At 38.8% G+C, this 26,073-nt stretch overlaps 3 protein-coding genes across 15 annotated transcripts in view; 2 read left to right on the top strand and 1 right to left on the bottom strand.

Annotated features, from left to right (window-relative positions):
* The window catches only part of LOC124180311 (neogenin), a 35,199-nt gene extending 22,011 nt beyond the window's left edge, over nucleotides 1-13,188 (bottom strand). For all 6 annotated transcript variants that reach the window (XM_046565694.1, XM_046565698.1, XM_046565697.1 and 3 more), the window contains exon 1: nucleotides 12,828-13,188. In XM_046565694.1, the coding sequence (XP_046421650.1) occupies nucleotides 12,828-12,882 (55 nt within the window). In that variant the 5' untranslated portion in view covers nucleotides 12,883-13,188. The remainder of the gene's footprint in view (nucleotides 1-12,827) is intronic.
* A 646-nt stretch (nucleotides 13,189-13,834) lies between these two features.
* LOC124180310 (arginine-glutamic acid dipeptide repeats protein-like) lies at nucleotides 13,835-23,236 on the top strand. Of its 6 annotated transcripts, none has more exons than XM_046565690.1 (9): nucleotides 13,835-14,153; nucleotides 14,602-14,775; nucleotides 15,700-15,835; nucleotides 16,237-16,578; nucleotides 16,665-16,745; nucleotides 16,855-20,278; nucleotides 21,388-21,663; nucleotides 21,932-22,139; nucleotides 22,297-23,236. In XM_046565690.1, exons 3-9 carry the CDS (start codon nucleotides 15,788-15,790, stop codon nucleotides 22,361-22,363), a joined length of 4,446 nt encoding a protein of 1,481 aa, XP_046421646.1. In that variant the 5' UTR covers nucleotides 13,835-14,153; nucleotides 14,602-14,775; nucleotides 15,700-15,787; the 3' UTR covers nucleotides 22,364-23,236. The 6 variants fall into 6 exon arrangements, with proteins under 6 accessions (XP_046421646.1, XP_046421643.1, XP_046421644.1 ...); XM_046565687.1 differs by having other exon boundaries at nucleotides 16,219-16,578; XM_046565689.1 differs by having other exon boundaries at nucleotides 13,836-14,153; nucleotides 16,219-16,578; nucleotides 21,932-22,130.
* On the top strand, nucleotides 22,297-26,039 carry LOC124180361 (basic helix-loop-helix transcription factor scleraxis). Of its 3 annotated transcripts, none has more exons than XM_046565804.1 (4): nucleotides 22,297-22,363; nucleotides 24,103-24,200; nucleotides 25,008-25,278; nucleotides 25,444-26,039. In XM_046565804.1, exons 2-4 carry the CDS (start codon nucleotides 24,124-24,126, stop codon nucleotides 25,555-25,557), a joined length of 462 nt encoding a protein of 153 aa, XP_046421760.1. In that variant the 5' UTR covers nucleotides 22,297-22,363; nucleotides 24,103-24,123; the 3' UTR covers nucleotides 25,558-26,039. The 3 variants fall into 3 exon arrangements, with proteins under 3 accessions (XP_046421760.1, XP_046421759.1, XP_046421762.1); XM_046565803.1 differs by having other exon boundaries at nucleotides 24,972-25,278; XM_046565806.1 differs by lacking the exons at nucleotides 22,297-22,363; nucleotides 24,103-24,200 and adding an exon at nucleotides 24,284-24,395.
* The last annotated feature ends 34 nt before the right edge of the window (nucleotides 26,040-26,073 follow it).

Here is a 26,073-nt window from a genome sequence, read left to right as displayed (position 1 = left end):
AGAGCTTCCAAAATTTTGTTTGATCTTTTATGCAATTCCGCCAATTTTACCAGCACTCATTTAATAATCGCTGTATATAATAATAACAATACCATAAACAATGAATGTATCGAAGTTAAAGAAAATCGTATACCTATATTTGTGCAACAAGTAGGTAAAAATGACGATTCTGAGTGAATGCGAATATCGTACGCACACAGAATCGTCGTTGCCCACGATTTGCAATGAGGATGAAGTTAGTCACGTTATTCTGACGATGCAGGCAACATGGACGATATGATCCACCCTGATTTTCTCACTTGTCAGCACTCTTTGCAATTTTTAATTGTTTAACAATTTCTATTCATTAAATGGTTGAAAATTTCGTAACGCAAACTATTGGAATATGAAGTATGCAACTGAAACTGATTGTTTACACTTTTTGGAAATTTTTTAAAAGCCCTAAATGGGGGAAAAAGAGCCCAGGACGAAATCATCCATGTTGGACCGGTAACATTAATAATAAGAAAAACCACAGAACCGGTGTAGGGTTGAGAAAAATCGCTACTTTCCATCTTTAGGAATGTCCGAGATTTTGTAAACCATTATAAACAAAATATACTTTACTTTTGAAAAGCCAATTCCTTGAAAGTCATTTTTAAATTGCCCATTAATGATGACTTTTGTTCCTGAGGTTTCGTTACGTTAACATTACTATAGCTTCAACCTGATATGATTTGCACACGATATTTTTCACAATAAAAATGTAAAATTAGGCGATTTTGGCCGCCTACTGAAAATAAACAAAACACGCTATTTCTCAATGACTGAGGCCCGAGTTGGGAAATGACCAACAATTTTTCCACCAATGGGCAAAAACTGTTTTTACTCACTAGTCGAGAAATGGTTCGCCATTTTCCAACGTGCACGTCATTCATTGCGAAATGGCGTGTTTTGTTCTTATTCAGTAGGTGTTAAAAATCGCCTATTTAAATTTCAACAAATATCAAAATAATAATCTGCATTGTGTAACTAATATCGTATGTAACGCGGACATTATATGGACAAGATATTATAATCGTTGCAGATTTTTTCCCTCGTATTTACATACAATCAACAGTTCGCATAATGACCAGATTCTCGGAAAGCACACATTATAATTTACGTGCGTACGTTGTTACGTTCATTATCAGGTCACGAATGTTGCGTAATGATCACGAAATGATTGCAGGTCACTTAGAAGAATGTAAGGAACTGAACGAAATTCCAAAACGTCTCGCAAGAATTTGGAATGATAAAAAGGTTTGAATAAACAACTGAAGTCACGCGTATACATAATATGTGTATACACTAGGGTGGTCCAAAAAAATTGAATATTTGTTTTGTTCAAAGTCACACGTTTAATAATTGTAGGAAGAGGAAAAGACACCGAAGTGAACTTAGCCCCCCAATATATAACAAATCAACAAAATTTTGAGCCATCGATTTCACTCCGTTTGCTATACCTTTATTTTCGTTCGCTCCTTATAACTTATATCAGTCTTCCGTTTTCGAAAATTGGAGCGCGAGGAGGGGGGGTACCTTCGCCAATTTAGCCCCCGAAACATGCCGAATAGAAATTTTCTTTTTGCCATCGATTGTCCTTCGTTTGCCAATATTTTCCATATCTTTATTTTCATTTGCCCCTTCTTACAAGGAATGCTTCTCATTGACCCAACAGGGATTTTGGTCATATATATATTGTTTTTGGCGGTCGGAGGTCCCAATAAGAAAACCCTAAGACCGTTTGCTTGCAAATTTATATTTCCAAGAAATATGAATTTTTAAATTTTGTTTGTCTTTTTTTTTCTTCATTTCTACCACTTCGGAATTGTGTAATCAAAATGTGTTTAACTTTCAGAGTGTTGAAAATTATTGTTTGATCATGATATTGCACAGTTTACGGTGAAACATTGATCTTGTCCTAAATATTTCTTATTATACTGCGTAGGCAACCACCAGTATTTCGATGAAGTAGACAGAGATATTAGGAAATTAATTAGTCACAGAAGGCAAACAAAAATGATGTTTACGTATCGTTGAATTAAAATAACAGTATAATAGAACGCAGGGAGTGGTTTTTAGATTTTTGGAGAGTATATTTACGAAATCAGCCAAAGTAACAAAGACTGTTCATTCTCAAAGTTTATTAATAAAAGTTAAGTTTTACTTTTATGATCTTCACAACTGAAAATTTTAATCACCACAGTTATCAATTATTTACAGTTTCTACGTATTTGATATATGAACGTGTGGTTCACACTCAAGACCTATCCAGTGTTGACCGCATAAGGAACACGAACACCAAGCACAATTGATAAGAGGATACTCTTCGCAATCAGCAATATCGCTTACACCTCGTTGCAATGTTAAGCAAATTTCCAATACGTTTTCAAGCGTATCGACAACCTCTCCTATCTCATATCCAGCAGCTTTGCATGCATGTAGGAGTATCGGACGGAAACGAGGTGCACACAATTGATTATAAATTGCGGAATGTTTCCTCATTATGAATATTCGATTTCTAAAACGGACTGCTACTTCTTCATAACTATTTCTGGCTCTCATGTAATCAGTTATACGCTTATCAAATATTTTATACTGGCGGAAGAAATATACGTCTAAGGGCTGACAAAGGGCATAGCCGGGTAAGCATGCCAAAAGTACCCCTGTTCAGAATGGATTCTGCAAGTGACCTTCTGTTTTCTATTGACGAATGATTGACCCATACCAAATTTTAGCCTTCTAACTCCATTTTGCTCAGAGTTGTCGCAGAAAAAAACACGCGATTTTCAGTTTTTTCGCGTTAAATCCGCCATTTTGAGTCCAAAAATTATGAAAAAAATCACAAATCTAGCAGACATACCTATGTACACATATGTTGTGATAAGTCTACTATTTTCGCTATTAATCTCGCAAAAAAGTGAATACTTACATGATTTCAACTTTAATCATGAATAACTTTTGAAAGAGTTGAGTTATCAAAAAATTATAACAGACCTTTTCTGTAGAGCATTGAGTGCCCTATAGAAAATATGCATCGTACATTTATGTACATTGCCTTGTTACTGGACTACAAAATTCAAAAACAACGAAAAATATTTTTGCGTGTTAATTAAACGGAAAATGGAAAATTGCGTTCAGGTAGCACCAAATATTACATTAAGTGCACAAATTATAACAGGCGTCTTATTTCCTATTACTACAACTAATATGAGTGTCAGTTTGAAAAAAAAAAAACAGTAAGTCGATTTTTTTTACCACCTCAGTATACACAACTATTCATTCAATCAATCATTCATTCATGCGTTTCAACATTTCTTCACCAATTATAGTACCACTTCTATTATATCGCGTGCCGAGATGAGATCAGTTAAGGACCCGTCGTCTCCTTCTGTCTCTCTCTTTTTCTCTTTCTCCCTCGAATGTCGCGAGCGTTTAAAATCTTGAATACTAAATACCAAAGCTGCTACAAGGAGGCGAAGAGAGTCACAAGAGCAACAGCAGCGAGCAGACCACACCCTGAAGCATTAGCGCCCACGCAAATTATAAATCGACATTGGTAAGCATTTTAGTATACCTAGGTATACGCGGAGAAACTTTCCCCTTAACAGCTATAAGACACGTATTGCACAGGCATCTATGTGCGGTATACGGATTGATGCACAGGCGTTACAGGTATGTACGCATCTCTCGTGTCGTTACTGTTGTTGTTGCTAATGCAGGATTATAATAAATAATCCGTTACCCTGCCGAGAAGTTAAAAAATGCAGCAACCTCGTGCCAAAGCATATAGATATATAGTATGAGGAATTGAGAAATCTGGTAATCGAAACGAACTATACTACGGAGCGTAGGAAGATACGTATGCTAAGCGCGTTTTAACTTGCATATGGGGCATTCCATGTCAAATTCACCCCTTTTTTCCCTCACCATTTTTGATTCGTTCCGTGATTTTTTATACGATTCTACCATCTAAAAAAGGCACTCCTGAATTTTTTCAAATTTTTTTCGCTAGCCTTTTTTTTTAATATTATTCAAACCCATTTCGAAAACGGTCTTTTTTAAAAATCTGAAAAAATTCTGAAAAATCTAGTTTCTCATTCCGATCATACCGACTTCAAATGAAAGACTCGATTTTTGAGACTTTTTGAAGATTTTTCATAACGTTTCAAGATGGTGTTTCGTTTGTTGAAAATGTTTAAAGTGCTAAAAAAAAAAATAGAAGAAAAAATCGGCCCATCATCGGCCAGGTGTCGGTATGATCGGAATGAGAAACTAGATTTTTCAGAATTTTTTCAAATTTTTAAAAAAGACCGTTTTCGAAATGGGTTTGCATAATATTTAGAAAAAAAAAAAGGTTAGCGAAAAAAATTTGGAAAAATTCAGGAGTGCCTTTTTTAGATGGTAGAATCGTATAAAAAATCGGGGAACGAATCAATAATGGTGAGGGGAAAAAAGGGGTAAATTTGACATGGAATGCCCCATATGTTGTTACGTACGCGGCTACTGAGTTTCAAACTAACTCTTATTAGATACAATACTTGATTAATGTTTATCTGTCTTCTAATTGCGCGTACATACACGGATATATATACACTCGCGGAAAATATTATCAGCCCGCCTTCGCTCAGATTTTGACCGGAAAAGGTCCAAATTTGAGACGCTGTAACTTTGCGTACATTGCAAGTAGAAAGTTCAACCGAAAACGATTGAGAAGCTGAACATCTTGGCTGCGAACTCCATGTTTTTCAGATTTATTCTACATACGCATTTTCTCTCGAGTAATCCTATCTTTAGGCCGCTCATGTCAAATTTGTAAAGTGAACCTTCGACTTAGCGCATTGCAGTCTTACGGAATGAACTGAATTTTTTGATACATTTCCAGGATATACATTTTCTAGCTTTCGTTTTCGTTTTTTTCACTGTTGTCTCGCTTTTTTTTTTTTTTGCAAAGTTATTCCATATCATATCCGAAAAACTTTAATCCTACGTAAGAAGTGAAAAAACTGGAGTAATGTTAATGTCGGAGGTAAGGGTGCAACCAAGCTGTCTTTCGTTTGAACTTCAACATCTTTGGTGTTGCAGATGTAGGGAAAATGTAAACACAACAGGCTTTCGAAGAGAAATCTTTATTCTTCGAAAGACGATCGCCCCATTTTTACGGAAACTGTGTCGCGGTAAAGTTTAATTTTCGATAACCGAATTTTAAAGGTCATCTTTGTAAAGTTGTCAAGTTTGCGAGTGACGTTGAGGATAATTTTTGATCGAAATTCAGAAAGGCGGCATTTAGCGGTTCTATCTCCTTTCTTTTAAATTTCCGTACAATGGTTTTTTCACTTGATACGTAGAATCAAAGTATTTCGGACGCTATTTCTTTTGACATTAGATTTCTTTACGAGAAAAAGTCACAGGCATAGTTTTAAAAGAACCATTTTCAAGGGAAAACTCCATGCGACAAAATAAATATCTTGAGGCCAAGTCGAAGGGTCACTTTACCAAATTTACAAGATAGGATTACTTGAGAAAAAATGCATAAAGACTAAATTACGCAGTTACAGTAATTTGAAGCTGGAGTTTATCACAACCAAAAATGGGGGGGGTAATTTTTTCGGCGAGTATATTTGCATTTTTGCCATGTCCTAGTTTTTTCTTCCTTGACTTACTAGTCGAATAACTCATCGACAACTGTTGTTTGAAAATACGTAGGCGCAGGTTGTCGCATTCTACACATTATGTATACAGTATACAATATATGTACACGTGCTGCATTCTTCCGAAGTAAATTCGGCATATAGTACACAATACATGTATAATATAAATACAACTATGTATACTCGTGTAGAATCAATATACAGAAATCGACAGATGCAATTTAGATCAGAAAATCTGTCCTCTCACTTGCTTCTAGCTTGTAGCGGAGGTTACAGATTCCTGTACAACGTGCAAAAGCCACCTTTCTTAGATATTCTAGTGCAAGCAGCAACGATCTTAGCGTCACGGTCTGTAAACCACGAGTAGCACGACGACGACGAGGAGTTTTTATACTTTTACTAAATTCCTATTCTCTCCTACACGTTCATTGTATGTCTATATTTGCGTAACATATACATGCAAATATGTAATATTCCCGACCTATACCATAGACGACATAATGTAATTCCGTGTGCGGTGTTTAATTAACCCTTTGTGTTCATAGTGCTAGGTATTTTTACCACCCATTTCGTATCCATTTTTTAAATATTTAGCAAACTCTTCAACGACTTCATGCGGTCTTTTGCTATTTCTGAGACTATTCTAATATGTCTCAAAGACTCAAGAGTAATTATTCCGATGTATCGTATTTTATTATTGTTATAACCAAATTGATTGAAAAAATGTGAAAATTGCAGAAATAATTCATTTGCAAGAAAATTTTCCTTGAAAGCATATAGATTATGTGATTTTGAGGTCACTGAATCATAATCTGAAGACAGATTTTGGATATTCAACGTGGCGGATCCAAAATGTCGGAAGAGTACTTCAAATTTCATCAAATCAAGACAATAAATTGCATGTAGAGGTTTTTGGGTCCCTGGTTGTGAATCTCAGGTTAAATTGTCGAAACTTAAGATGGCGCATCCAATATGGCGGACTAAAAGTTCAAATTCGAACGAACCCGGACTAAAATATGTTAAACGGGTTTTTGAGGTCGCTGATTATGAATCTAAGCAAGAAGATTTCAAAAATTCACAACGGCGTATCCAATACGGTAGACCGAATTTGTTAAATTCAGGTCATGGAGTGGATAAATTTTGAGAATTCATGGCAACTATTTGGATCCGCTATTTCAATTTTTATAATTAGACTTCGAATTCTCGTTATTAGCGACCCAACTCCTTTACTTACAAGGGGAGTGTCAAACTTGGAAATCACAGATTTCCATCACTTTTCTATATATTGTAGGGCAGGGTCCCCTCAATAAATATACATATAAAGCGGCAAGACGCCATTCGTTTTTATTATTGAGAAATTTCAACTCAAAGTTCTATATGTAACTTAAGTAGAAGGAACCTTTTTACCGGTTGCAGCAATAGTTCCGTGGCGTAGCGGTAACGCTCTTGCTTACTAAGCGACCGAACGGCTGTTCAAGTTCCATTAGAGTTACTTTTTTTTTTTTTTATAAATTATTTAATACAAAAATAAATAATTAATAATTAATATTTCTATAAATTATTTTTTTATTTTTAAGTTAGGAAAAAATACAAAAAATGATAAAAATTGGATTTGTAATAATTATAATAACAAAGTAATCAATATTATCAAAAATAATCTATTATTCGAAAATTACAATATTACACACTTATAATTAAAATCATAATATTATACTTATTCACTCTCCATATCATCATCAGAATCATTTGTAAATAAACATTCATTTGGATGATAATCATCATAGAAACATTTAAAACATAAAGTTTTGTCACAAACCGCACATTTTATAAAACTATTATTGTTGCAATTACATTTTGTCTTCAAATTCTTCATAGAAAAGCACAATTGGTTTACATTCATAAATATTTCCCTTTCATCAATCAACTTGGAGGCAAACCAAGCATACTGGATCATCGCTGTAAATTTTGGTGAATTTAATTGATGCAATATCAGGGAATGAATTTTCATGATGTCTTCTCTTGATGTTAATTCCCTTTTATCTGCCAATAGCTCTGGAGCATTTTGAATTTTTTTAATAAATATTTTTATTTGTCGAAAAAAGTAGACATCACACGGTTGGCAAATGGGTGTACATTTTGGTGGAATAATTTTTACTGTACAAGTAGCTTCACCATTTTCATTTAAAAAAATATTGTCATACACTGTCGTGTCTGTTTGACCAACCCATGAATCGATAATTAATAGAAATTTATTCTCTTGCACATAAGGTAATAAACAAGTTTTTAAAAACTTTTCATATTGTTGTTTGGTTAGCTTGCCAGATTTTGTACACGTTATAATAATATTATTATATATTTTACTCAACTGATTTATTTGTTTCTTGATTTGTGGTCCAAATGCTCCACTTGGTTCACGTAAACATACAAAAACAAATGGTAACACTTTCCCTGAAGCCGTTAGTGCATACTGTGCAGTATAAGAATGAGTAGTTAAACTAATATTCTTTTTTTTAACGAAAATGGGTTTCGCTCCTTTTTCTGCCAATGATCTGTTGTATGTCGATTGATATTGACATCCACTTTGATCAGTGTTAATAATATAATCACGATCAAATCCAGACATTAATGCTTTTGTTTGCAAACGGAATTTTTCTGCACTTTCCATCACTTCTTCGATAGATACTACTTCTTTGTGACTTATAAACTTCATAATTTTACGTTGGCGAATTCCGTGTTTTTTTTTAAACCTTTTCACCCATGATTTACTTGCAATGAAATGAAATTCGTCCGATAAAAATTGGAAGGCAGCATTCATTGCCCACTGTTGCAATGTTCTTGTGGTTACCTTGGGAAAGTGGCAGAAAAAAAATAAAATAACATGAAACTGTATGCTTACAAAATATAATAGATCTCATCAAATTAAAAATTTAATACCTGCTCCATACTAGATCGGGCTTCCAAGAATCTTTCATACGTATCACTGTCAATAGTTTTCCACTTGTCAAAATAAGTACCTCCACGTTTGACATCTTCTTTCCATCGATATAAATTCTGCTTATGCTTTAATCGTGATGCCCCATGCTTTTGAAGGCATTTCAAACTCCATTTTGGGTGAGCATCGGCAATAGCAACTGCCCTCTCTTTATATAACAGTGGAATATAGTCACGTGGTTCGGGGACAAATTCTTGAGCTACAAAATTATCATCATCTTCCGGTACACCAATACACTAAAAATACCAAAAAATATTTTACTGGACATGAAAAAAATATTATAATTATTAATATAACAACTTTTATACATTTTTCAATATAATTATTTAAATACGAAGAATCATAGATAATAATGTTAATAGTCATTCGTATGAATCAAATATTAATAACATCATAATTTCAAAAAGATTAAAAACAAATATAATAACAGAAATAATTATTTTCTAACCTCCGTATACTCATTTGTCTCATCATCTTCATCCTTTGTGATCAGTTCTTCATCTTCAATGATTTTTCTTTCATGTAACATTGTCACAATGCTATTATAAAATTCTTCTCCCATGACAATAGATGAATGTGACATTTCTGTATGGAGGATTTTTGACCAGAAGTTCACTTTCTTCTAATAATGATTTACAATACAAAAATGCATTTGTAATATCATTTTTAATTGAATTGTTGAGGATAGATTCTTCATGAACGAAATCTCCAGAACTCGTACTTACTTTTTCCATGTTATACACAAATCACTTGAAATAACTAGCACAAAATTATTCCAACGTCTAACGCTTACGAAAACTCAAAACAGAGTGAGAACAGTTCCGAATGTATGACGTGGCCTGAGCAGCTGTGATTTGACTTTCTTCGGGCATGAGAATGTTTTATTTTTATGTGTATCCCCTAGACAATACATAGTGGAGCAGGTAAACTGTACGTACGAAGGTCGCTTAGGTAGTAGGTATCATAGCCGGTAAAATTATAATGCGAATTCTATGCTATCTAACGTAACTGTTAAAATTGAAAAATTTTCTTCAATATTAAATAAAATTGAAGTAAAATATTTAATAAATGAAAAAAAAAGTTATTTATAGAATTATTAATTATTTATTTTTAAAAGTTATTTATTTTTAAAATTATTAAAAATTATTTATATTAAAATTTATTTTGACAATTACTTATTTTTATATTAAATAATTTATACATATTAAAAAAAAAAAAAAAAAAGTAACTCAAACGTGATTTGAACAGCCGTTCGGTCGCTCAGTAAGCAAGAGCGTTACCGCTACGCCACGGAACTATTCCTGCAACCGGTAAAAAGGTTCCTTCTACTTAAGTTACATATAGAACTTTGAGTTGAAATTTCTCAATAATAAAAACGAATGGCGTCTTGCCGCTTTATATGTATATTTATTGAGGGGACCCTGCCCTACAATATATAGAAAAGTGATGGAAATCTGTGATTCCCAAGTTTGACACTCCCCTTGTTAGATTTCTATCGAAATTTAATTAATTTTCCAAACTTGTGTTCTACATGTTGGATCCGTCACCTTAAATTTTCAAGATCTGATCTCAGATTCGTAAACAGTAACCCCGAAAACTCATTCATACAGTTTTTCGTCAATATCCGATGACATTTTAAATTTTATCTGTCATATTGGATCCAGATTTGGATGATTTTCTTGACCGTGCTGGATCAGCCGTCTTCAATTTTCCAAAACTGATTTCAGATTTGTAATCAGTCACCCTGAGAACTTGAAAAATAATATATTGTTATAAAAGTTGTTTCGGAACAACAATGTGTGAGTCAAAGGATTAAAACGCAGAGCAACGCGCGTTAACAGTTTATTAACCGTGTGAATAATTAGAAAAATCGTAATTCCTTCGATCCTCCGCCCGTCGGATCAGCGTTACATTCGGGTAATATAGACGCTACGTCTAATTAAATTGTCAATCCCGCAGTAACTAGATCGCCTTTCTTCCTTCTTGTTCTTCCTCTTCTCCGACAACCAAGAAAGCGGACATCAAGGATGAAATTTAAAACCTTCACCGCTGCTGTACATACGCCTTATTATTATACCTACGCTCGAACATCTCTCGAGTGTTTTCGTACACCTGGCGCGTTGCGTTGTTGTTGTTGTTTTGTGAGAATGAGGGTTTTACTAATGCACAGCCAGAACAACAGCATGAACAACCGGTATCTCGTCCGATGTAAAACTAGAAGGGGCATAATAAAAAAAAAAAGAAAAAGACGAGCTCGCTGGCGACGACCATAATTCTCAGAAGAAATGGAGAAAAACCGCGCACCGCCTCATAACTTTATACAATACACTTAAAATCATAAATTCGTATCAAACGTTCCATCGCGATGAGGATTCTTCGTTAAATTTCTCCCGTTTCTCACGTATCGTTAGAATAATATTGTATATAACAATTTGTCACCATCTACGACGATACAACAATTCGAGAGAGTACGAGGTTAAAGTTAGTAACGTCAGCGTTACGAAAAATTGGGAAAAAAATCACTCTTTTCTTATTTTTACAATGATTTTTAAGGAACTAAGATGTCGAAATATGAGTGTGTGTCTTTCTGTAACGGTTTACTGAATTTCGGACAATTCCTAAATCGCGAAATAACTCATTTTCCTCAGCATGACTCGTTATGATAGTGTTCCTATAGCTTCAGTATGAAGAGAGAGAGAGAGTCGGATTGTTGCCGTAGTTCATCTCTCCCTTTCCACCCGACCCGACGCGACGGGACAAATCTTCTTATTAAAGCGAGGCAATTATTTCTCTATTGGCGCACAATGGAGACACAACGACGACGCCGACGACGATAGTTTGTAGCCTCGAATGGAATTGAACTCTGGGGGGATCAAAATTACAGTATAGCTACTAGCCAATCCCAACGTACTTCACGAGGGTGCAACGAAGAGAAGAAAAGAGTGCCGGGCGATTGGCAACCCTGCACGAGATCTTCCGCCATCCTCCTCCTCCCTGGCCTATACGCAACTTGATAACTTTCTCTCTCTCTCTCTCCCGCACACTCACGGCCCTATTTATACGTGCATTTTATACTGCTATACCCCCGAACGACCCACCGACTCCCTTCTTCTGTTTCACGAATATGTGCGGAAGCGACCATCCTGGTCATCCTGGTTCATCTGCTTCACATACTCTCTTTGTGATTTGCTGATATTTGCATTAATTCGAAATTTGAACAGATTCTAGCTGGCGGACAGACAGTATGATGATAACGACTCGAAGTTTCCGCGTTTCAATTGTACATTTTAAACAGTGGATATTAGATGCCATAATAATGGAAAACGTTTGCAGGTATGTCAGGGGAAAAAGAGTCGACTGGCAGAGAGGCGTTTAGAAGATATTTTCCAAGATTCTCTCGAGGCTTATTACACCTGCATATGTCTCTTTTCCGCTCCGTGCTCCGTGTAGTCTCAGGGTAAATATTTACCCGGGCAAACAAGATTGCATGTATGGAAATTCATGCCTAAGGATGTATACATGTAGATACCGAGCGTAAATTTGAGGCAGCTGTTATGTCAAACAAGAGGAGTAACACACACGCATACGCGTACGCGCGCAGCAGGAACGCTTTAGAAGTTTTTGAGAAAAAAATTGTTTGAAAAAAAATAAATATATTGATAATTAGAAGATTCTCTCTCCGACCGATCTTTGAGCAGAAAATACAATCAATTCATACGCGTTGTATCATCAGGTATATTTTCACTAGATGATTATACCCAGGAGAAAATTCGCGATGCGAAAATCGACACGCAAGTTGTACATGCGAAACCGTATGTATGCATGCGTAAATACTATGTATTACAACTTCCGTATGTAAACTGATATTCGTACGTTCTATTTGCTGCCTTTTTCAATCGTATTACAAATCATTATTACAGAATACGATAATAAAATCTTGAGATTCTAGATTACGTTAGGAATAACCAGAAGTTTTATTTGCGATTGTAATATTCTCAATCGACGAAAAAATAGAAGAAAACAGGCGAAGTGGGGAGCGATTTGATTGATGATTAGCGAATCGACTTAATTAGCGCGAATTTTGTATGAAATTCGAACGCAACGCTGTAATGGAATAAATGTACGTCGAACATATATTAAATTTGATTCAGCGATTGAATTACCTTGGCCGACGAACGTCAACAAAGCGAGCGAGATCAGCGTTACCCTCAACTCCATCGAAGGTACGTGTGTATAGCTTGGTCTTCTCCGATATTTTAATCCTGAAAAGATCTCACCAGCCTGCCCACCCACAATTACCTACACTTCTTCATCCGATCACTGAAAGGTAGCACGACTTATGTTCGACACACACATATCTAATTCAGCGCGAAATCACTGATATCTGTCACCACACTGCTGCTTGTTAGGTTTGTGTAACGATTCATTTTTATAGTCGTAGTAAACAACGATTTTGATTACCAAACATCACTAGCCAGCGATATAATTCCTCTGCACCATCCCGAGTTTCTTGGCTATCTGACGCGACGCCATTTTTGTAGAATATAGAGGCTCGCGCCAACACGGAAAAACCATGAACTAGAATGGTTTCCGAAATTCAATCATCGACAGCGTCGCGTATACTAACGAGTAACGACACAGACCAGCGATCCGGTGGTGAAAATATAGTTAGACGAATCAAAGTACCTCACGGAATTTCGAAAACTTATTGATTAAGTGCGATTGAGTGGCAATATTTTCGTCCTCGTTGTTTGTACAGATTATTTATTTCTTTATGTTATATCGTGTTTCATTAACACATTCACCCGAATCGCGAGCTAACAATTCTACGTAGGGAAACCCTTGTTTGAACCAGCTGTACCCAGCCCCCTGACACTCACTACTGCTCGTATACTAAAAAATTGTGCGCGTTTTGTCCCCCTTTTTTTAGTTCCTCTATGTGGCGCTAGTAGACTTTTGACACGCTCGCTCGCTCGCTGATCGCGCGCAAGCCTTTCAGACAACTACTAGCGCCACCAGTGGTGGAGATTGGCGGCAGAATCGAGGGACATTTTGCGAACCACTTTTAGCAGCATGTGTCAAGGGGCTGGCTGTACCCATTTGGCAACAGCAGTTGCGTTTCTATCGGTGGTTGATATTTCGTGACGACGACAATGGGGGATTGACATCTTGATTGACTGTATCAAAATGAAATAAAACAGAGAGCGAGAGCGAGTGAACGAAAGGGAGTAGGAGCAAGAGAGCGAGAAAAAAGAACCAGCGGAGAGACCAGAAAAAAAGTGGGAGAGAAAAAAATTGAAGACAATATGGCCGCGCCTGGGTGTTATGGGTAGTGTGTGATATTCGAAAAGCCTGATATTCGCGACTGGTAAACAATAATGTGCCCGGAGTTGTGTTAACATTAACGTAGCCACTCTGACACATAAATTAACGAATGGGCGGGCAAGTTTATACGTAACGTTGGAAGGATGCTAGGCGTAGGGAGCGTGGTAAGTGCCGAGCGTTACCTCCTCTCCCACAAGTTTTACTACACATATCTATACTTACCACATACACACATCTATTTTTACGCATATTTCATCGATTTTATTCCCTATTCAATCGATTAACTGACTGAAAATGCATGGAATTAGAGAGACAAAAGAAAAAAAAAAAAACATCACACAACGAATAAATACCCCCATATCACGCTCGGTTAGATAACGCCAAGACAATTTAAGTTTCGGCTAAAGTTATCCGTAATTTCTCATGCGATATATGGTATCATAGGTACATGCATCACTTTTCCCCTTTGAATTCCCCTAATATTCTCTTATTATTATTATCATTATCATCATTAACATCATCATCATCATCATCATCATGATTGTTATTACTATTTTTGCTATCATTATTTTACAACGCAGTTGAACAAATTCCATCTTTGCTCTCACCCAGGTCAACGTTTACCGTTTTTTCCTCCACAATAACCCATTGAGATAAATCTACCTTAGGAGGGTTTCCTAATCCTTCATTGTTCGCTGATACTACTCGTCTAATAGTCGCGCAATTAAATGAATCCGTGACACTCCGCTGATCCTCGCAAATGACGCATTGGCATGGCTACTAGAGGTATGTAGATCCAGAAATTCTCCTCATACCCTTTTACAAATTACTAATTGTTATGCAAATACCATAGATACCTTTCACATATTGCTATTTACAGCACGCCAATAGAAGAAATTGCAAACCTTTAATCATAAAGCTTTGTTGTTACCCTTTCTCAATTACATGCAGAGTTAATTACTGAACATGAGTTGGAAATTGCTCACTTTGCAACCTTTGATGAACCGTCTCAAATCTCGCAAAATCCTTTCTCATTAGACCAACTGTCAGATTTGTTGTTCATTGTTGTTTTATCTGAATAGAATTTACTTTCAGGCTTAAAAGAAGTTATCAAATTATCAGTCACTCTGTTTTATAGCTATTCAGAGCCCTTGTTAAGATTACATATGGAATAAGCTATTCAAAATGCATTGGGATAGAAATGCGAAATATATTTCTCGTCAACCATGATGTAAAATTAACCAACACTTCGCTTTGGTTTAATTGCGTCAACCTGATACTAACTTTCCATTTCATTATTTAATTTTCACGACAATGTAGTAGTCGAGCATGTGTAGTGTTAAAATTCTATTCCCTTTAGCCGAATTCTCAGAATAACTTTTGAGTCTCTCTAACTATTCGAGTAACAAATATAATTTACTCCTTGTAAGAAAATCAAGTCTTATCATCAATATGTGATTTTTCATCGACGCGTTGAAGTTGACTCAAAACCTGTCAAATCAGAATATCACCGTTGTTGAAACTTCTTCATTTCCATACATGTTGGCAGTCATGTTTGATTTCAAATTCAAGACATACATAGTTTGATCTCTCTTTATATATCGTCTGTTATCAATAAATGGCAAAACTGATCGCCTACAGATTTATATTGTTTAATATTACACACAAAAATATTGTGCCAAATGTATTATACGCCTGACTAATTCCTAGGGGTGGAAGGTAGCACTTTACTGAGACTTGGAGACTGACAGTGGTTAAAACACTGGAGAAAGACGGTGGAGCTTTGGAGGAGGGGGAGATGTCTGCTGGTACCCAAGGCGAGATTCGGGTCGGTCCATCCCACCAGGTTTGCCCGATTCTTTGGAAAAACCTCACTGCTTCATAGCTACCCTGCAAATATAATTAATATAATTCACGCATAACATCTAATAACTAATGAATGTACAAAAGATAATAATTGAGTATAAGGCAGCGGCAATAACAAAGTTTTTTTTTAACAACACAATCGCTTTCTCATCGCATTAACAATAGAACAATGCAAGTAAACTTGTGTCGGCTGAATAAGAAGGAACTTCAACTTAGCAAAGTTTCACCGAATTCTGTTGAGCTATTTATGCCTTATGAAATTCAGCTTAGCACTTTGAATAAGCAAGCCGGTATACATGTGTGCATGACTAACTCGCTTTGGCAGTGGTGCTAACCGCGCGCTACCCTGAATTTTGGGTACAGGAGTTGGTTTCTTGCCAGGCCCGGTTGCCTGAGTACAGGCCGGGCATCCCTCCTGGAGATCTTCATCCGGATCCTGAGTTCTCCAAAGAACGTGAGGAACTACGATGGGTCCCGGCCATGGCTTTGGACGGAGATCTGTTGATGTACTTAAGAGCTGCCCGATCTATGGCTGCCTTTGCAGGAATGTGTGACGGCGGATCTCCCGATGACGGTTGTGTAGCTGCCTCGCGAGACGACACTACGATCAACGCTCTGGACATTTTACATGACTCTGGCTATGACCCTGGCAGGGCACTTCAAGCACTAGTCAAATGTCCCGTACCCAAAGGGATTGACAAAAAGTGGTCCGAAGAAGAAACTGTGAGTATATTGTCGAGGGGTGATTACGTAGAACAGAATAATCGAAGGTCGATACTTAATAAATAATGTAATGTTCTCCGTTTCAGAAACGTTTCGTAAAGGGTCTTCGTCAGTTTGGAAAGAATTTCTTTCGCATCAGGAAGGATTTACTGCCTCACAAAGATACGGTGATTATGAATGTGAACTAATATCTTGAGACGCGTACAATAGTTGGTTAAAAGAAGAAAAAAAAGAGGGGGAAACTGGTTTATGTTGGGAATTTTTTGCTCCGTTTAGCCTGAACTAGTCGAGTTCTACTACCTGTGGAAGAAGACGCCTGGCGCGAATAATAACCGACCCCACAGACGACGCAGGCAAGGTTCATTGCGCAGAATTCGAAACACTCGTAACTCTCGGGCTGGTACTCCCAAGGAGGAGATACCAACCCCAACAAAGGACACTTCTCCCGTGGCGCCAAACCCCAAGGAGCCAGCATCCGAACCAGAAATAGCACCTGTCGGCACGCCAGCTAGCAATAATCCAGGTGGCGAAGTCAGTTCAGTTACGGAAGATGATAATTCGGAAGAGGATAGCGATTCCAGGGACACGAATACAAACGGGACTGCGCAATCCTGTCAACACTGCTTTTCGACCAATTCAAAAGACTACCAGATCGCTGGTAAGGACAGGCTGTTACTTTGCGCCGAATGTCGCGCGCATTTGAAGAAAACCGGAGAACTTCCACCTGCTCCTCCGTACCTCTTTCGCCCAGTGCCGGCCGAATCTCCCGACAGTCCAGGCAGGATGAGAACTCGCAATAAGGCCAAAGAAACGCCGAGACCCGCACGACCAAGGAGAGCCGGTGGAACCGATACGCCTGATCAGGAGAAACAGCAACAGCAGCAACAGACTCCGGATAAGACAAAGAAGAAATCATCTGGCAAATCAGAGACACCGAGAAAGGGACAGAAACGTTCACAAGCCGACGATCCTGAGGAGGACAAGGAATTGCAAAAGCGCAAGCGTGGCGAGAGGCCGGAAAGTCCATCTGAATCTCTTACTACGGACAGTAACTCGTTGATGGATGAACCTGAGCGGGAGACCGAGGGTGAAACGAACGATAATCATTCGGTCCCGGTTGCCGTCCAAGTCGACGAACCTCCCAGTCCTGTTTTAACCACGCCGGAAGAAGCGCTGGAGCCAACTCCAGTTTCAACGCCGGTTCCACCACCCATTCAAAGTTTGCCGATATCGGTTCCGGTTATTCACGCCATAGAAAAACAACCGATCGTAGAAGAATTGCCAGAGACCAAAGAACAGTTGGAAGAAATGCCGATGATGATGAACCAGCCTTTGAAATTGGTTGAGGTCCTTCCTCATATGGAGAGAAACATGTCCCCGGTTGTCGAAGATTCCAAGGAAATGATTCAGCCAATGAATGCCAGCAACCAGCAGCCAATGAACAACATCGGCGACATCGGTCCCTGTATACGAAATTTATCACAACCTGGTATGGTGAGCGGCCAGAATTGTGCCCCGAACTTGCAGACTGTTCAGGTGCCCCCTCAACCTCCGCAAGTCATGCCCCTAAATATGCAGCATCCCCTGCCAAATATACCGGCTAGCCAAAACGTACCGCAGAATTTATCCCAAAATCTGCACGTATCGTCAAATTTAGCTCAAAATATGGGAAACCCACAGAACATGGTCGGCCCTTCGAGTATGGGGAATCCCCACGGAATACAGCAGAACATGTCTGCGTCCTCGCTTAATCTTAGCATACCCCAAAACCTCTCCACCAACATCTCGCAGATACCGCAACTATCGAATTCGCCGCAGCCCTTAGGCCTGCCCGTTTTACCTCCTGACATCAGAATGTCGGAGAGAATAGCCGAGGATAGAATGCCACAGGAGAGACACAGAGACAGCAGAATGCACGACAGAATGTCGGACAGGCTACAGGAACAGCGGCAAGACGGAAACGGAGAACTGGATAGAACCGAGCCTCAGAATTTGTTCCAGCCGATTCCTCCGCCCCAGAGTATGATGCCCTTGGAGAAGCCTCCGACCATCGCACCTTATTCATTGGTACCCACGCCCCCTATGGAACCACAGAATTTGAAGATAAAGCAGGAAATTATTCCTCCTGAACCTGACCCGTTGCAGAGCTTGAAAGAGGTGAAAGTCCCTGGATTTCAAACTGGATTCCCTGGCCCAAGTTTGGAAAACATCAAGAAGGATCCCGATAGCTCAAGCAAGCCCCCGACGCCCAGCAAACATCCTTTGGTGCAAAATAGCCAACAGGTTACTCAGATTCAGTCAGTTGCCGCTTCCCCAACTCCGAGTTTGCCACCGCCACCGACGTCCATTCCGCAGCCAGTGATGCACCCCTCGCAGCAGCCGAGTCCGCACATGGCTCACCCATTCCATCCTCACCACCCGTTCATTCATCACTCGTTGTTAGCAGCAATGCATCCCTACCATCACGGCGGAATGGCTTACCCCGGTTATCCACCTGTCGGATCGTATCCCCCATTCCCTGCCTATCCTTACGGCCCAGTTCCTCATGCTATTCCGCCCCCTTCTCCACAAAGAAGCCAAGAGAGCACGACGATGATGACTGCTCATCACTCCAGCACTAGCTCCAGTGTTACTAGAGACGAGGGTGATAATTTGATCGCCACACATCATCACTCGTCCAGTATGCATCAGGCAACGACGTTGCATCACGACAAACTTCTGACTATATCCTCACACAGTTCGCACAGTCATTCGCATAGCCAATCTTCGCACAGCTCTCACAATGCTCAACGGAAGCCCGCTCTTGTGTCGGCCTGTTTAACGTCCAGCAGCTCTGTCCACCATCATCATCGACCGCCTCAGTTACAGCCTCCTATTCCGCCGGAGCCGAAACCTGAGCCAGAAATGGTGGAACCTGAGCCTGAGGAGCCTCCAAGTCCTCGGGGTCCGTCACCGGAGCCGCAGATGGAGGATTCTGAGTGTCACAGATCTCAGTCAGCCATTTTTCTCCGGCATTGGAATCGCGGTGAGAATAATTCTTGCACTAGGACTGATCTTACATTCAAACCGGTACCGGATTCAAAACTGGCGAGAAAACGTGAAGAGAGAACAAGGAAGGAGAGGGAACGTGAGGCGGAGAGGGAGCGAGATAGAGCAGCCGCTCAACAGGTTAGAAAAATGTCAACTCCCGAAAAACAACCGGAGCCTTGCAAGCCACCAAGTCGAGGGCCTCTAGAACCTGTTGTATCTCCTTACGACCGCTACGCGGCTAGGCCAGGATCTTACGTTGACACCCCAGCGCTTAGGCAGTTGTCCGAATACGCGAGACCTCACGCTGCATTTTCCCCTGCGAGGCATCCTGGTCCACCTGATCCGATGCTGCACTACATGTATGGTCCGGTAGCGAGGGAGCGCCTCGAATTGGAACATCTGGAGCGGGAAAAAAGAGAGCGGGAAATCAGGGAGCTTCGAGATCGCGAACTAAACGACAGGTTCAAGGAGGAACTGCTCAAGGGAGGCCCCAGGTCCATACCTGGTAGTGTGGATCCGCACTGGCTGGAAATGCATCGACGATACGCCGCTGCTGCTGGTCTCGCTGGTCCCGGTCCTTCCGGTCCTCCCCAAGCATTGCATCAGTTCAGTCTCTACGGCGCTCCTCCAGGTCCTAGCCAATTGGAGAGGGAACGTCTAGAACGATTAGGTACGAAACATTGTTCTTATCATTCTGTTTCTAACTCAGTGGCTCTTTGAAGTGGCAGAAACGGTATCTTGCAACGTTTGTAGCGCTAATGTTCAATCAGAGACGTGTGTCCATGATTGATTCTCATTAAAGTCTACATAACTTCGCTTCTGAATCTCAGTAAAGTTCATGAAAAAATGCAATGCAATCGATAAGTTACTTTTGCTAAAAAAAGACACTGAGTTTTGAAATTGATTTGCTGTTGTTGAAGAATTAGTCCAGGGGATATAAATATCTCGTTAGAAATCGTGTTTGGAAAACTCATGTGCCGCAAAGGAATATTTTGCAGTGAAATTTCCGAAGATTTTACGTGTTATCATACTTCGTTATTACCACATTCACTTTGGACACGCTCTTTGTAAAACATATCCTCTTGAGATGTATATACCCCCTTGGATGTGATGTAGATACATGATAATTTCCAGTAGCAGTAGTACAATAGTCTTCTACATGTGTAGTGGATAAGGTTTTAGGTTTCAAGCAGTGAAATAACATCCAAATTACGTTTTTCATGGGGATTAATATTTTATTATACCTGCTACCGTTACCTTGACTCACGTCGTTTCAATCGAAGCAATCGATACATTATTGAGAATTGTCTTTACTCGTATTCTTAGCCAAAAATGTTTCAGCTTAGTAGTCATTGGAAGAATACTTTGTTGATAACTGAAGCTCAAATCTGTAAATGTTTACGCATATATGTTATAAACTCTTGTGAAAAGTCTTTTTTACCTGTCTTGTTACATATTCAGCTTTGTAGAGATTCCGCTTGTTGATAACGTGGGCCTTGTGATGTTATTTGAAACCGACATGTCGCAGTTGAAGGGAAACTAACTCCTATGGCGTCATCGAGTTACCAATTAAGTCTCAAAGAAATGTGTTTCCTTGAAGTATCTGTAAATGAAATACCCACCCCTTGTATCGAATTCTGATAAACACACGGAATTGGATCAGAAATTAATGATGAATATTGGAAATATGACGATGAGTTGAAATTTCCGAGCTCCCTTATTTCCACCCCCATAAAACCAGTGAGTAGGGTTATTTCACGGAGGCGCTGTCGGGTTTAGGGATACCGACGGCAGCCGGCGGGGGGCCAGCAGGGGGAGGGGGCGGTCATCCAGCTCACCATCACGGCCAGCTGGACGAGCGGCTGGCTCTGGCTGCTGACCCGATGGTCCGGTTGCAGATGGCTGGCATCTCGCCCGAGTATCACGCTCACACTCACGCGCATACGCACGCGCACACTCACTTGCACCTACATCCGGGACAGCAGCAGGCCGCTCAGCAACAGGCTCAGCAACAGCAGGAAGCAGCTGCTGCTGCCGCTGGATTCCCCCTGCCTGGTAGGTGATAGGATCTTCGACGTTAGTTAACCAACAAAAATCTCTATCCCGTGCCGAATTTCTCAAAATTTCAGCCCGCGTCTTAATCCTAATCATGTAATATTACTACTAGTATTTATTCTAATTGTACAACAACATTCACAGAACAGAAATGACCTCCCCTCCCACCACTCCTCCCTCATGTCGACGAATTATTAACCGTAACATATTTCTTCCCAAATTTAGTCCTTGCTCTGCAATTGAGTCATTTCATTTTTGTTTCACGCAGCCGCCGCTGGCGCTAATTACCCCAGGCCAGGACTCATGTCTCGTGATCCCTCGCTCGGCCTGCATCCTGCCGATCTCCTTGGTCGACCTTATGCTGAAATGGCTGTGCATCAGGAACAGCTTCAGCGTCACTTAATGATGGAGCGTGAACGTTATCCTCATCATCCTTCGTTTGTTGCCCATCACGAAGACTACCTAAGGTTTGTGTTGTAAGAAAAAATCGTACCTCTCATTCCTATTAATAATAAGCGATCAATTCTTGACGCAAGACACTAAATGTTATTCTCCTGGTTCCACGTTAATAAAACACGTTTTTTGTTTGCTTTTCTTTCCCTTTTCTTTTTTTTTTTTTTTTTTCCTCCCTAGGCAACAACGTGAACGTGAGTTAAAGGTACGCGCTTTGGAAGAAGCTGCGCGAGGATCACGGCCTTGAGTAAATTTCTACTTCTATTTTAATTGTTTTGAAAAGTTAGGGACGCAAGTAGCATAGTTATAAGAAAGTATGCATGTCATTATGCTAGTAAAATGCAAAAATTTTTTACCAACTTTTGTACATTTATTTCTTTTTTTTTCTTCGCTTTACAAACAACTCAAAGCAATGTACGGTTGTATAGCACACGCGCTGAGACAGCAATATTCGTCAGCTGTCTTTACCACTGCCTTCTTTTATCGTTATACCATAAGAATTTGACAGATTCACAAATAGATATTATCTTCATTGGACGAATCACGACAGTTTTTGTCTTTTTTTCTCCTTTCACAATGTAACTGTTCAAGTTAAAATGTAATAATTGAGACTCGCGAACAAAGTCTAAACACAGGGTTAATTACTTTTTTCGGGAATTCGCAGAAATTCTAGTGGTAAATTTTTTTTGCGTACTTTCCTAACGTTAACGCTTTTTAATTTATTTTTAGTACTCTGAAAAAAGAAATTTTCTAACCAAGCTTGATTAAAATTTGATTTATTCAAGTGCTCGGCAAATGGCATTCGGTAATGCTAAACAATCATGTGTAAAGTATTATTTTGTTCAGTTTCAAGTTTTCAAGATGAGAACTAGCACAGTGACATAATACCGTATAATAATTATTACCTAGTAATATAAAATAATGAATATATATAGTAATAATCATGATAATGTTTAAACGAAACAAAATGATTGAGCAATGTTATTTATTTTTTTATTTACAAACGATGCAGATAGCAGATAGCAGAATAAGGATTGCCGGAATATTTTTTAATTAGCAAAAAAAAAAAAAAACTAATAAAACTTCAGTACAGCTCTGTACCGTATACAACACAATAATAGGAATAATAATAAGAATAATAGTATTGATAAGAATAATGATAGTGAGTATAATCACACAGAAAATATACATATACATACATATTATTATATCATAATAGCAAAAAATTACTTTACATGAACATGAATACCTACATACAAACATACATGATTATACGTATACATAGACAACAAGTAACGTAAAAAAGGGGAGATAAAGAACACAATTTAAATTACCTAAGTAAAATTATTTGATAGAAAAAACAGCTGATGCGTGTGCAAATGATTGCAGTATCTGTAGTCATTGGGTGAAAAAGTACCAACAAACCATAAGGAAGAAAAATATTTATCAAAAGAAAAAAACAAAACAAGGAAGAAGGAAGCTATAATACTGTATTGTATGTACCGAATGGTTTAACTTTAAATTTTATAAAAATACATGAATACTTCGACCGAAGAGCCACTATTCTCTAATTAGTTTAGCAGATGCTTTTTTTTGGAGTCGCTGCCGCCAGCGCCGCTGGTTGGTCCCTTGTTTTTATTGAGTGTAATGTGAGATGCAGACTCTGACCACTTGTGGGAGTCTCACCCACACCCCATGGCTTACCATCATTTTACTACGTTTCCGCGTGTGCGTGTATGCGTACATGGGTATTACACACATGAACATGTGGTACACACATGTCAGCATGGCCTGGGGGGGGGGGGGGGGGGGGGGGGCAAATGAAAACGAGGATAGCGCATAGTAGATGCCTTACTCATTCATAAATCAGCCTTCCTAAAGCAAAGAGCGTCTCGTAACAATTCATTCGAAGTATCACACTGAGTCTTAAACCAGCTAAGCTGTTTAATAACCAAGTTTGTTCATTTGGTCATCATTATCGCAAAGGAGAGGGAAAGAAAGCTAGGAATGGCTGCTAGGAAAAGAGATGAACCTGGTAAACAACGGTATCAAGCTAACGCTAGAGAACGTGACCGAACACATAGGTAATAATTGATTTCAATTATCTATATTTGCCTGTGTTGATAAGCATGCTGGTTACGTTAAGTATACCGTGAATTAATTCTCTATCCATTATGACAGTTTTTTTTTCTTTATTTTATCCCTATACTGCGAGACAATCTATTCAACGGAACAGAGGTCTTTCTTTTACCCTTAGATTCGATGGAAATAATTTGTGTGTAAGTGGTTTTTTGATGATTCATTTTGACAAAAAAACTGAAAAATAAGTACGTGGACACGAATTCGTGTGGCTTTTTCTTCTGTATTTATAGTCGCGGTGCATATATTGCGACGATCAAATAATTCAACGTGACTGGAACTGAACGTGCGGCATATACCTATGTTTTATTTATATTTATGATACAATAACGGACGTGTACAGCTCACCTATGTGCAGTATCTACATGTGAATAATGCTGTGAAAGAACTAAGGGCGGGAGGAGTAAAATGAATAAATATCACGATTTCGATTGCTCTTAATCAATGTTTCGACATAATCGGAACTGAAGAATCGAATGTTAAAATTGCAACATTAAATATGAGGTTATCACATGCACGCGTATTTATAAAGTTTTTTATCGTTGGTAGAATATTTGATAAACGTAAAAGATCTCTGCTCTGTCGATTTATAGAATTTCGAGAAAACCTGCAGCTATCGACTTTATTGTTTTTTAAATTATCTAAAATTTCAAATGACAAAAAAATAGTCTATTGCGCTTAGTATAGAAACGTATTTCAAATGAAAACAAATGCAGGTTCACAACTCAAGAATCGCAATCTTCACTGTGCAGCGTAAATACAGCGTTCACCGCCCTTAGGACATTGATACCTACTGAACCTGCAGATAGAAAATTATCTAAAATCGAAACGTTGCGACTGGCAAGCAGCTACATCAGCCACTTAGGAGCTGTACTAATTGTCGGTGCTGCTGATCAGCCCTGCTTACGCTTAGAGGAAAATCATTTACGAGCATCAAGGTTGAACAATTCGTGGGGTAGTAATGAAACTCATACAGGCCGACCCCAGGTCTGCACTTTTTGCCTCGCTACGCACAAAAAATACGTAAGTGTAGTTGTTTCACGAAAATATAACGATAATCGCGATACGATCAGAATGTGCACGGAATTCTGTATTTGTTGTTTCATGACATGAAATTTTCCGGTATATGCAGTGAACCATGAAAATTTAAGGAATGAAACCGGAATAAACAAGTTTTGTGTTTTTCAGAATTTGAACGTCGCTTCTCAAACAATCACGGACTGTCAGAGTCAAGAAGGTGCGCAATACATTATACTTCCGTCGAGTTCGTCATCGTATTTCGACTTGAATCCGATATATTAAGTATAAGATTTTATAAAAATGCACGATAGATACACGAGCGAATGTATATTAATTGTAAATACGATTACAAATGTAACGACAGTAACGTATCTACCCTAATGTTGACTCAGTTTTCGAGAAAGAAAAGACAGTCGGATAAGAAAAATGCACCAACGCACTTTCGGCGATATTTGTTTTGGTCTCTCGCATAGCCGACAATGCAGTGAGGAAAGACGTTTTGGTGTTACTCTCCGTTCTCGTTTGCCGTTCCACATTTCAGTGTTTTTATTTGGTTATTTATCACCTGTAGCAAGAAATTGGAATAATGTTTGTCGCAGAAAATAACCGCCGTTCATGGTCGGAGCGTCACTAGGTGAGATTATATATTTTTTTTCAAATTTATGCCATTTTTCCGGTTTTCATAGCAACCGTGGTAAAACTAACTGGGTTCACCATTATGCCAAAGATTTTTCAAAAGAGGTAATAAACAAATGTTGCAAAAATTGAATCAGCCAATCTTTTCTACTGTTTATTTTT

Source organism: Neodiprion fabricii, chromosome 4 (genome assembly GCF_021155785.1).
Source record: "Neodiprion fabricii isolate iyNeoFabr1 chromosome 4, iyNeoFabr1.1, whole genome shotgun sequence".
In the NCBI taxonomy this organism is placed as follows: domain Eukaryota; kingdom Metazoa; phylum Arthropoda; class Insecta; order Hymenoptera; family Diprionidae; genus Neodiprion; species Neodiprion fabricii.
This window is presented reverse-complemented; position numbering and strand designations above follow the sequence as displayed.

What these genes read in the sequence shown, in the direction of transcription:
- LOC124180310 (XM_046565688.1), top strand. Translation starts at nt 15,788, where the DNA reads ATGTCTGCTGGTACCCAAGGCGAGATTCGGGTCGGTCCATCCCACCAG. An exon ending in TACTGCCTCACAAAGATACG is followed by an intron (nt 16,746 to 16,854) that starts GTGATTATGAAT and finishes TGCTCCGTTTAG; the next exon opens with CCTGAACTAGTCGAGTTCTA. An exon ending in GACTACCTAAGGTTTGTGTT is followed by an intron (nt 22,140 to 22,296) that starts GTAAGAAAAAAT and finishes TTTCCTCCCTAG; the next exon opens with GCAACAACGTGAACGTGAGT.
- LOC124180361 (XM_046565803.1), top strand. Translation starts at nt 24,124, where the DNA reads ATGGCTGCTAGGAAAAGAGATGAACCTGGTAAACAACGGTATCAAGCT. An exon ending in GAACGTGACCGAACACATAG is followed by an intron (nt 24,201 to 24,971) that starts GTAATAATTGAT and finishes AAACAAATGCAG; the next exon opens with GTTCACAACTCAAGAATCGC. An exon ending in TCGCTACGCACAAAAAATAC is followed by an intron (nt 25,279 to 25,443) that starts GTAAGTGTAGTT and finishes TGTGTTTTTCAG; the next exon opens with AATTTGAACGTCGCTTCTCA.